The sequence below is a fragment of the Pseudonaja textilis genome, chromosome 8 (assembly GCF_049901715.1).
Source record: "Pseudonaja textilis isolate UNSWEBS1 chromosome 8, rPseTex1.2, whole genome shotgun sequence".
NCBI lineage: Eukaryota > Metazoa > Chordata > Lepidosauria > Squamata > Elapidae > Pseudonaja > Pseudonaja textilis.
The window spans coordinates 8,708,005-8,720,484 of record NC_141997.1 but is presented as its reverse complement, the minus strand read 5'-3'; the positions used below and the strand labels follow the sequence as shown (position 1 = coordinate 8,720,484).

Genomic DNA, 12,480 nt, shown 5'->3' with positions numbered 1-12,480 from the left:
TTAATTTTCAACATATTTTATTTAAAACTTCTTATAATGTCTTCATTTATGCTTCTGAAGCAAACTTGGTAAAGTAGGATATATTTTCTAGAAAATTAATTTCATTTGGGTGTAGATGAAATATATAATTCAGAGTAATTTTTAACAGCACTTCTTGACATTTTCTGCTCAGAGTGTTCTGTTCCTAGAGTTCCTCTCACATATGCTGGTTTGCACTTTACAGCCTGCAGCTATTTTAGTCTCTTTTCTCAATAAAGCATCCCATCCTGTGCTCTTGAATCTATGAAGGAAACATTTTCAGGCAATGCTCAGAAAATGGGAATCTGTTGTTTGATATTGGCAAAGCAACCCTTGCATCTTGAAGAAACAACGAGAAGTATTACTCCTATGTCTTGTATTGTGTATCCAATTAAGAATGGTCATCTTGCTTCAAACATAGGTGCAGCCTGAGTCTCAAGCAATTTACAATTTGTAACAGTTATTTACATAGGATTAAGGAACCATGGTGATGCCATGATTAAAATGCAGTATTGCAGGATACTTCTGCCTACTGCCAGCAGTTCAATCTTGACTGGCTCAAAGTTGACTCAGCCTTCCATCCTTCCAAGGTTGGTAAAATGAGGACCCAGATTGTTGGGGGTGATATGCTGACTATGTAAATTGCTTAGAAAGGGCACTATGAAGCAGTATATAAGTCTAAGTGCTATTGCTATTGTTATTGCTATTTTTCTATAACATTATAGCTTTTCTTAATTTTAATGGAAGCACTATAAATGATAACATCATAATAGCTGCAAAAAAATCACACATTTGTATAAAATACTATGTTAGGAAAGTAAATAATGGGAAATTTTTGAATCAGTGATTAAGGATACATTGTTCCAGTCACAAAATATGGGGTGTGGAGCTTGGCAGCCAAATTAAATATAAATAGTCCTTGACTTATGACCACAATTGAGTCCAAGATTTCTGTTTCTAAGCAAGGTAATTGAGTTTTGCCCCATTTTACAACTTCTCTTGATTACAGTTGTTAAATAATCTCTACAGTTACTAAGTGAATGGTTTCCCTGTTGACTTTGCTTGTCAGAAGATCGCAAAAGGTGATCACATGATCCGGGGACATTGCAACCTTCATAAATACATGCCAGTTGCCAAGTGTCCTAATTTTGAAGAAATAACCACAGGAATGCTGCAACAGTTGTTAATGTGAAAAACAGTCATTTTTTTCAGTGCCATTGTAACTTCAAACAGCCATTAAACAAATGACTGTAAGCTGAGGATTACCTGTATCAGTAAATTCATTCAATAACTATTGGAATTGTTTTCAAAAAATCTGTTTTATATAAAATACTAAGTTTAGGAAAGTAAATAATGAGAATTTTTTGAATTGGTGATTACATTGTTCCAGTCACAAAACTTGGGGGGCGGGGGGGTCTTAGCAGCCAAACTAAGTGCTTGTAATTTAATCAATAACTACTGGAAACATTAATGAAAACTTTTGCTGATTAGACATTCATATTTCTTCAAAATCCACACAGGTTTACATCTATTGAGCTTCGATGTTCAAGCTATCAGACAAGCATGACTGCCCACAGTTCAGGATTTACAGAGGTCTGAATCCAGTCCACAAAGTAGACCAAATAATCTGCTTACTGGACAAATGCATATGGGTTCCATATATTTAACAGGGCAAAATTAATTCACAAACAACAAAGGGGGTATCTTCAATTATCCAATAAAATAACTTGTAAAGCATACAAAACTGAACTCAGATATTGTTGTATCCTTACAATCTATTGTTTCACTTTCACACAAATTTACAGTAGAACCTAGCTGAAAAATGCCAATGTGCAACATACAAACCATAACTTCGGTGTGAAGCAAAATATTCCTGCAATTCACCTTTCCTGGAAATTGAAAATAGAAAGAAGTGTGTCAGTGTTCCAAGTAATGCACCCATAGAAAACAAAACTCTGAGGCAGGCAGGTTCCTCAAAGAACAGTTTATTGGATACTTCATATTGGCACTCTGGAGTTTCCAGCAGCTTTCACCTAATTAAAAGTAAAGGTTTTCCCCTTCCCACCAAGTCATTGGTCACACTGTCCAATCCAGGTGCTGGCTGGTTGCTGAATTACTTGCTCCTCCTCTGGCTAGCCATCTGTGAGAATGTCCTTGATTCCCACAGGAAAACTTTATTGATTTTGCTACAAAACCCCATTTAACTATTTCCCCCCCTCCCACCGTTGTGTGGCAACCCTTGAAACCTCCAAGATGGCTTCTGCCAAGTTCACTTCAGGGTTAACAATGTGTGTGTGTGTCTGTGTGATTTGGTCTATAAAAAAATCCTAACATAATTATGGTGATAACCATGGAGACATGATTGTTGATTTAAAGTATAGCTATTTGAAACAGTAATAAAAACTATAGAGAGAAAAATTAGAATTACTTTTATTTAAATCTAGATTGCTTCCATAGTGAATTATAAAAAAAGTAAATCCACTGTAAATTCATGGCTAATCCAACATAAAAAAAGAACATCAGCTCAGTATAATTTGCTTTGTCTTTATTAACCAATATCTTTAAATGGAATGATCTTACAATTGAAAGTTCAATAATTATGACTAATAATTACTATTAATCATTTAAATACCTCTGTACAACTATGTAACATTTATTTAATCAAAATCCTATAGGATAATTATTTTATATGCTTACAATGTCACTCACCGAAATTTGCTACATAAAAACAAATCTAGATGCATAATATTAAATTTGTAAATTGAAATGTCTAAAAAGCTAAAGAAAATTATAGTAGTTATTGACATTAGTTATATGACATGATGATTCATATGATACTGACATAATATCTAGTTCATTAGCAGCCAGAATATTCATTTACTACTAGAGGAATATCACACTTCTACCAATATTTTATGAAATCTAGGACATTCTAGTCATACTTAATAGAAACCTAAAAATAAGTATAACACAGTATAAAGATTAAAATACCAATAAATTATAAGCAATGTTTTCCTATTATCTGACTGAACTTAAATGAATGTACAATATAGAATTTAAGAAAGCTTAGGTCCATATTCTATAGCATTCCTTTAACTGTTGAAAGAGATACAGAAGGGAATTCTCTTCATGTGTATGTGTGTGTGCATGCGTGTATGTGTATTTATTGGCTTTTCTCTTAAAATTAAAATGATTTCAACAGATTGTTTTGATAAGAAAAATGTTCAGAGAAGGAAAATGCAATCTTTTGGGAAAGGTTAACACAAGTGAAGGTCTTCACTTGATTGGTTTATCCAATCATAGAAATAAGACTCTCCAAACAGTATGATTTTTTTACTGTAGGAATTTCTGGGAAGAGTTCTTCTTTGGGCAACAAGTGGCCATATAAAGTGAAAATATCAGAATTTGTAAAATGTACACATTTAAAGATTCCCAGGTTAGGAAAACTATACAGGTAGTCCTCATATAGTGAGTATCTCATTTACCAACCATTCACAGTTGGAAAAATGCTTAAAAATAACTTTTATGACCAATCCTCATATTTACAACCTTTGCAGGTCTGTAAAACAAAGAAAAGCTGAAGCAAAATCATAGGAGCAGTTTTGGTTTCCCTTAATTACAGTTTTGAATAATGATTGAGTTGCCAGTTCCAGTTGTTATCACTAAAGGAGAAATACTGGCAATATAGCATGGCAATAAAATGCTACCACAGTTCCTCACATAAGAATGGAATGATGACCTACATCAGTCAGTCTCATTTTTGTTCCTCTATTTTTGAGAAATGGTAACATAATGGGGAATTTTTGTTCCTCTATTTTTGAGAAATGGTAACATAATGCACACTAAAGTTCTGAAGAACATATGTTGTCTAATGTCTACCAGAACCTACAAAAACATTGCAGTCATCTTTGGTTAACTTGCAATAAATCTATATTTCTTTTTGTAGAAGCCATTTTTTATGTGCACTGAAACTTATGGCTTCCCTTTTACTGAGGTGTAAGATCCTGGATTAAAAAATGTAATACAGATTCCAATTTATTCCATCTTGATTTATTTTATTAATATAAAGAATTCTGTTAACTTCCTGAAGCTGCAGAAATTATAAGTCACAGGAGGTATTGGATAAGGTGTATAATTTTAATAGACACTGAACTCATAGTCAGTGAATGTATTTGTTGAATTAATTATATTGTTATATCTTCTTTAAAAAACCTGTTTCTTCCCAGATGACTCTGAAGTTTAAACACATTTATTCATGCACTCCAGCAGCTCCATCCTGATAGCAATGCGCACATGCCAGCCAAGGGGTATCAACCTTATGTAACGAGAAACAATGGGTGGACGCAAAAGGTTCTGCACAGATGATGATCTGTCTGAATTTCCATAGAAAATCTAGAGAAAATGAAGTAGGAGAGCAAGGGGAAAAAGAGAGCTTAAGACTTGACATTCTTCTAATTTTGCACCCAACAATTTGGAAACAATTGTACTGTCTTAAATGACTGAGAAAAACCTAACTCTCTACGACTAAAATATGGTTATATACTGTATTAGTACTGTACTCAACATCTCCCCTCATCCCTTGTATAGCTTGTTAATTTTTTAAAAAAAATCCTCATATAAAGGTCATAAGTGACTGACATTGTGCTTGGGTTAAAATATTTCACGAATGAAGGCAAATATACATGTCCCAGGATAATGTTGCAGGATCCAATCTGGGTTGGTCACCAGAACCAGAGGTTTTGTCTTCAGAGTTTTTGGACTAATGCTGAAGCCCATCCTCAGGGAACTTCTCTCTAGCGGAGTATGCTCTTTGGGCTATTCTGTGTGTGTCATTTATATGGTGTATGTGGCTTTTTAGATGTTGATTGGGGTGCTGATGACTGGCTATTAAGTCATTGGTTGTTATTTGCCTGTGCTGCCAAGCCCTCGCCTCCTAAGTACTTGATCAGCTGGTGATAAATCAGCACTCCTGTTGATTGACAGGGGGCCTGTTTCTCAGGCTTCAATCACTTTCCCGCTTGTTTTTGTATCGACTCATCCAACAGTCTTAGTAACTGCAAAATTGAATGTATGTCCTTATTCATTGCAATGTGAGACTACCAATGAGTTCAGGTCTCCTTGTCTGACCCCTCAGTTGTGTTCTTGTGTTCTGGTGATTATCTCCCACTCACCCCCATGTCTTTATAAACCACACACAGAACAGCCCAAAGCACACACTCTGCTAGAGAGAAATTCCCTGAAGAGTCCAAAAGCTAGGAAGACAAAATCTCTGGTTCTGGTGAATGACCCAGATTGGATTCTAAAATATCTCACTTAACTCCATATTATTACATGACCTCACCCCTAGCACCTGTCAAGTTTTTAAAGCTACTTTTCTAATACAGGTTAAGTGCTCTTCTAGAAGTACACTAAACCTGTCTTCAAGCTCCTTTTGAATACCTGCCAGCTGTTGCTAGATTATTTTAAATACAATTTAGCAATCTTCTGAAAGAGTACTAAACTTGTATTCAAAAGGAGCCCACATTGCATACTATGGGGGAATTTCCTCATTCTCCAATATGCAGCTAGTACTCACCCATCCTACTCTGCGCCTGCCACTTTTTAGTCAAACTGGTTCCTCTTTCCAAACCAGTTGTCAATAGATACAAGATGGGCATTTTCTTGGAGGCCTGGCAAATGTGGGGCAGGAGGAAGTAAAATTTGAATCGCCTGGAAGGGCAATGACCAGAGATTGGATAGGAGAATGCATATCTGCATCAGCTTTTGGAGGCCAACAGTTGTTGGTTGAATATTGACTAAATGGTTGATGAAGATTGCACTCATAATAAAACTTCCATATCTTTAAATACTTAACTACTTTAAGGCTGATTTAAGGCTGATTCAAGTATTGGTTGAGAGTGAGATGAAGACAACAACATGAAGACACAGCAGGAAAAAGACCATGCTCTTACCATAGTTAAGTATACGCTGGGAAAACCCCTAAGTGATTTGAGTTAATGGCAACACATGAGATAACATTGATAAAATTAAGAGATAGAAAGGAGCGAATATGGGCATACAGCTGATAATCTAGGGTGTTCAGAAGAGGTCTGTTTTTATACATGTATATCCCTGATTTGGTCAGTTGTCCAAAATGGTATAGTAATTGTAGTCTCAAATTTAAGTCAATGGAATGGATTTAATGGCATTCTCGATACACCTTGAAGCTAAAATATATCCTATTGGAATAGATACAAATACTGGGACTTCGTCAGAAAAGGGGAAGGGATCTTATACTGACCCGATTGTTTCCTGTTTGGTCCTTGTAATAAATCCAGTTCAGATTCTCATCAGTCCTGTACTGTACACTATATTTTGTCATCCATTCATCTGCATCACATCTTCCCTGTGTAATTATCCCTGAAATAACTTTAATTTCCTTCAAGTCAATCTGCAGCCACTGGTTTGTATCTTGGTATTTGGAGAGCCAGGCACACCTAGAAGAGTTATGGAAGGAAGGCACTGATGGTCAAGTACATATCTTTATAAGGCATACATTTTGACTCAGCATCCATAAATAACTCATCTTTAGAGGATAAGTCAAGAGATGAATCTGAAGCCAGCAAATGGCTAGAACCTGGATCAAAATAGGCAGAAAAAAATGAGGTCCAATGATCCAGATAATGATCCTGATAAAGACACCTCCAAACCACTCACTACAGGGTGGAGCTCTTGGAGTCAGCCATTGCATTTGATCACTGAATGTTTGGAAGCCTCATGCTAGCTCTCCTGAATCCTGGAAAAAAATATTTTATGTAAATAATTACTTTCCTTCATCCTCTGACCATTTGTTGTCCCATTTACAAGTTTCAACTGCCTTGCATACTCAGATGCTTTTTTGTGAATAGGATATATTTAACAGTAAATGAGAAAATTCATCACATGATGCTATGAAAACTGAGGTACTTCTGAAACACATCCTTTGAGGGCAGTTTTGAGAGAGCTATATGATGGATTTTGCTCCCTATTTCTGGGTTGTGTTGTTATTTGAATGATAAATTTATTTCTAGCAAACTTTGGGAATATCCCTGCCCTCAATGTCTGATTAGAATCAGTTTCCTGTTCTGTAAACTACATAACTTGATCATGATTTTCAAAACTAACTTACTTGGTAGGTTCACAAATCAGCAAGCTTATGACTTATAAATCTCGGTGACTAAGTTCAAATAAAATGCCATATAAGAAAATCACATTAACCTTGATCACATTTTATGAAATAGTCTCAAATTTAAGAGTACTGTATTTATCAGGTGCAAATGTCACTGGCCCAGTTAAACTCTTCTTGAGAACTCTTGCACGCTGTTTCATAAACCTTCATATGGCCTAACAAAGTTACCATTTCAATATAGATTTTGATTTTAGTTCCCCCTGTTCCTGCTTCATAAGCAGCCAAGCTGCTATGATTATTTTTTCATTATTCATATAATGGAATAAAGAAAAAAATGTCAGGAAAAGGAGGAATATCTCAAGGATAAAGAAAAAGCTTGAAAAACAGTTATCACAACATGATTCAGCACAACACAAAATCTTATTTAATGCAACATTTTGTTCTGACAGTAGCTATCTAAATACCTCTCAGAAGCTCACAATGACAAAAACAGTAACCTCCACACATTTTTCCCAGAAAATGGAAGTAAATATTTATTGTTCTGGGATCATAAATATACATTTTAAAAGTCATTGTTAGCCTCAATATATTATGTAACAAAGGTTTAGAGGTTAAAATGTATTTTGTATAGTTTATTGGTAGAAAACATGTCTTGTAATGCAGTTTACCCAAATCCTTGTCCGTTAAGTCGGGCCTTGTTTGCAGTCCATGAAGCATACCACCCAGTGTACTGCTCTGGATTAGAACAGCTTATCTGATCTGGAGTGACAGCTGCTGATTCAAAACCAAGAGGCTTATGATAGGGGCACTCTGTAAAAGAAGACATGGAGAGGAATCAGTGCAGTTTGGAGTCTTGGAGTCAAAAAGTTTAATTTCTGCTGCATCCATCTCCAGAAAGTGCTACACTTAGTTTTATTAATAGGATGAGACATTGAAAAATGATTGTTTTATTTCTTATTTTCTTTTGGATTTGGGGAAGTTTGGGGATTTAATTTTGCACACTTTCAATCAAGGAAGTAGGAGTTGTATCATTAAAAAATCACCCATAGTACTATAAACTAGTATTTTCAAGTAGGACACTTACAGCTGCACATGAGTACAATTTGCTATTTTGTCTTGAAAGGATATAGAGTGGCAAAGTCTATAAAATCTAGAATTTTATATAAGGTGGTATTTTAGTTCAATCCAGAGGTGGTATTCAGCAGGTTCTGTTCAGTTCTGGAGAACCGGTAGCAGAAATTTCGAGTAGTTCGGAGAACCGGCAAATAGCACCTCTGACTGGAGATTTTATCCTTCCCCTGCCACGCCCACCAAGCCACACCCACAGAACTGGTAGTAAAAAAAATTGAATCCCACCACTGGTTCAATCATTTGACAACTGGGAAGAACATCCAGGAATTGTACATTCTAAATCCAAAGTCTTTACAAATGAACCACTATCAACTTACACTTCTTGTTTAATTTACAGAATTAATATTAATAGAATTTAAATGTATATTCCCTCTCATTTCACAAGAGCTCCTGTACTGGATGTAACATTCTAGTTTTCTGTTTTTTCTTTTTTTTTCTTTTTACTGCATCCCCTGTTTGAATATTGTACCTACAATTGTGGTGGTTTCTTAGTGGAGGCATTATCTGAAGCCATCTGGATGATAGATTGCACAGAATTTGCAACAATCATATGTATAGAAGTATTAAAACAAGACAGACTAAAATGAGTTAAAACACCTCCAATGTGGCAGGCTACAGTGTTTGCAAGCAAAGCAAATTTAATTTTAGTAACACTAATCTTTAGATAACTCAGCTATAATATACTTAACAGGTAGCCTTCCATTGTAGAAAATTGCAGTAGACTAAAAGAATTATCGAACAGATGTCTGGGGACTTTCGAATCAAGTACTTTTATTATTTAATGCTGCTACTATTTACTTTAAAAGTCATTTAAGTGTGAGAAGGATTTTCTCCTCTTATTAAGCTTTTTTCCCTATACTACAGCTTCTTTTTGTTTTGAGTTATTCTTATATATAACTGACACTTTAAGAATCCCCACTGCATTTAATGGAGGAAATACTTTGCAAATAGTGAAGTTAAAGAAGTATAATTAGTTTAAGGTTATATTTGCATTTGCTATGGGTCTTTGGAATGTGCAGCTTGACCCAATCTAACCAATAATATAAGTCACATAAATTTTTCAAGAAGATCCTGATTGAAAATTATGGGTACTGTATCCCAATATGAACAATATTAAACGAAATAGGCTGATTTTGAGTTGTAATAATAAACAGATGATACTTACCTGGCATGCAGTCTAGATTGTCTGTTTCAGTGGACCACACTGAGTTTGGATTTCTTTGACAATCACATTTACAGGCTTTGCTATGCCAGTGCTCTAGATTGTCATCCTAAGATAGTGCAGAATAATGTATCAACTTTGCATATAAGAGAATAAGCAAATTCTTTCTTACTTCCTAAATTCCCATTGGACTATATCAACTCTGCTCAAATAACAACTTTCAGTTGTATAATCAAAAACATTTGGGGAGTACAAGTTTGCATAGGGTAGCATTGCACTCTTCATATTGATCAATGCCTTTTATTGCTATTGCACACAGAGAGAATCATACTTGAGTACAACAAAGAGAATATGGGGCATTCTAAGTCCTGGTCAAGCCAAAAGGATGATCAATTGAACTTAGAGTATATTTTATTCTTGTTTCACATCTCAGTTGAGCCAAGAACTCATTAAACTGCTTTAGTTGAGCATTGTATACTATACCTTAGTATAATAAAAAGGAAAAGATGGCTGTAAAAATAGCTGAAATCACAAATATATACACTTGAGAGAAAGAGAGACAGCTAAACAGACAGACAATGGTAGGTGTACATGATCTTGGGAGACAGGGTGAAGAGACACAGCAAAGAAATGGAAGGGGAGAATTTGCTGCAGCCAACTCACCACCACGGTCAACTTGCCACTGTCAATTCACCACAGACAACTCATCACAGCCAACTTTCCAAGGGACAACTCACCATGGCCAAGTTACCACAGGACAACTTGCTGTGGGACAATTCAACAATTCAATTTAATTTTTTAAAATAATTAAAACATTATTTTAATTTTTGCCATTCAGGTTTCATTTTGTCCCTCCTTTAGCATTCTTTCTTTAATGATTCTATTCCATTATTTCTTTGATATTAGTGTAACTCTTGTTCCATGGCAAGTTGGTTGTGGCAATTTGGCTATAGTGAGTTGTCATAGGCCCACCAAGAAAATGGTCAGATAGGAACAGTAATAGCACTTAGATTTATATACTGCTTCATAGTGAACTACAGCCCTCTCTAAGCAGTTTTACAGAATCAGCCTATTGCCCCCAACAATCTGGGTCTTCATTTTACTGACCTTGGAAGGATGGAAGGTTGAGTCAACCTTCAGATAAAACAAATGGTACATTATTTGCCAAGAATTTAGTGAACTCTATATCTAATTATGTATTATATTATTTATGTGTTTGTATCTCTGTCAGTGTATGTGTTCAAGTGTTAAATTTTATATTAAATAATTTAGATTATTAGGATGAGGAATATTCAGATATAATAGAAGAAAGGTAATATAGTATTGCTAGTTTTGTCCTTCTGGAGAATTTAGATTCAGTCCTTATGCTTAATACCTACCTTCTTTGGTTAACTTTGCATCTATTTTAGTGTTCTGTTTTGTTTTGAAATGTAGATATGCTATGAAGTGCAAATAGTGGAAAGAATGAGAGCCTGTGTCAGCCGTCCCACTAGGTTAGACAGCCAAAAGGAAGTCCTGGGACATTTTTTTACCAAGTGTATAACTTTACTACTGTGTTTACTACCTAGTCTTATTTTCTTTTGGGTGCCAAAATAAGCACTAGGCCTTTTGGGGGGGGGGGAAACACGATTTCAGGTAATCAGCCTAGCTGGGCGCACCTCCCCCAGTGCAAACACAAGAGACGGCAAGCACTCAGGGACTGACAGTATCTGGCAGCAGCTGCAGCCAGCTGGTCCCTTAGTCAGTGCACTCTGGGGCTACGCAGAGCAGAAGGCATGGAGCAGAAGGCAGGTGATCCTGATGCACCGCACAGGCTGCAGGCAAGCCGAGAGGTGCGAAGATGAGCCTCCCATGGACGGCCACCGCTGCCAGTTGGCTTTTCTATGGCCCATGTGACGCATCCGGAATACCTCCTCCGCCCCCTCCCCATGCCTCTGTCTCTGTCTGCTGATGGTGTTGCTGTGAGAAGATGAGCCTCCTGAGACCAGTCACCATTTTGGCCCACCACCACTTGGCTTTCCCATGGCCTGATGTAGCATGTCCATATCACCTGCCTCCCCCCCACACACACCTGTGCCTCAGTCTGCTGCTGGTGTTACCACACAAAAATAATCCTCCCGTGGCCGGCCACTACTCCAACCCACCGATGCTCAGCTTTCTCAAGGGGCGCATCTGGATTGCCTGCCTCTCCTCCACCTCTGCTTCTATCTGCTGCTTGCACAAGTATTCAACTCACCTGTGCTGCACGGGCTGTGGCTGCTGGCAGACACCATCAGCCTGTGCGTGCTCGCCACCTCCTATGCTAGCCACTCCACCCCTCTCCAGTAGTGCTTATTTGGGGGGTAGAGCTTACATTAGGCACATGTGTAAAAAACAGGCTGGTGCTTATTTGGGGGGTAGGTCGTATTTTCAGAGAAACATAGTTAAAAATTCCAAGTGGTTATAGAAGTAGAAAAGCCAGTTCTAATGATTTTGCACAAAAACAGGATAGGAAAACTTTCCTGTTTCCCCATGGACCTTCCATTGTCCATTGTCCACCCAATCATTTGCACTCTCTTTGTTTTGGGAACAATCTGGCTGCCTCTGACTTCTCCAGCTGGTGACCTTGAGGTGTTGGGTCTGTCTCAGGCTTCCAGTCAGGACACTTGCATTCCAAATTTTCCTCCCAAACCTCCTTTACATCCCAATGCCTTCCCTCCCAGCTCCCATTACAGTTGCTTGGTTGCTAGTGGAGCTGCGTAGTGAGTCAACCATGACATAACAACCCTCCAGAAAGAAGATTAATCCTACAGAAAACATACACGCACATATTACACCATGACCCTCTGTACAGGTTTTCCTACTGGGTTCAGTATGGATACCTAGCAAAGAACCTGTAAATGAGTCTAAATGCATGGACATTTGTTGCTGTCACCCATTCTGCCTCTGCCAAAGGAAATCTCTTCCATAAGATTAGGTACTGCAACTTCTTATTGTTGCACTAAACCTCAAAATCTTTTTCTCCATCTACCCATGCGTTGGG

General features: G+C 37.0%; 1 protein-coding gene across 3 annotated transcripts in view; it reads right to left on the bottom strand.

The window, feature by feature from the left end:
* Nucleotides 1-4,052: 4,052 nt before the first annotated feature.
* The window catches only part of RS1 (retinoschisin 1), a 31,449-nt gene continuing 23,021 nt past the window's right edge, over nucleotides 4,053-12,480 (bottom strand). For 2 of the 3 annotated variants that reach the window (XM_087938276.1, XM_087938278.1), the window contains 4 exons: nucleotides 9,462-9,567; nucleotides 7,834-7,975; nucleotides 6,299-6,494; nucleotides 4,053-4,410 (listed from right to left, as the gene is read on the bottom strand). In XM_087938276.1, coding sequence (XP_087794402.1) covers nucleotides 4,258-4,410; nucleotides 6,299-6,494; nucleotides 7,834-7,975; nucleotides 9,462-9,567 — 597 coding nt within the window. In that variant the 3' untranslated portion in view covers nucleotides 4,053-4,257. The remainder of the gene's footprint in view (nucleotides 4,411-6,298; nucleotides 6,495-7,833; nucleotides 7,976-9,461; nucleotides 9,568-12,480) is intronic. The other variant, XM_087938279.1, reaches the window with a different exon arrangement.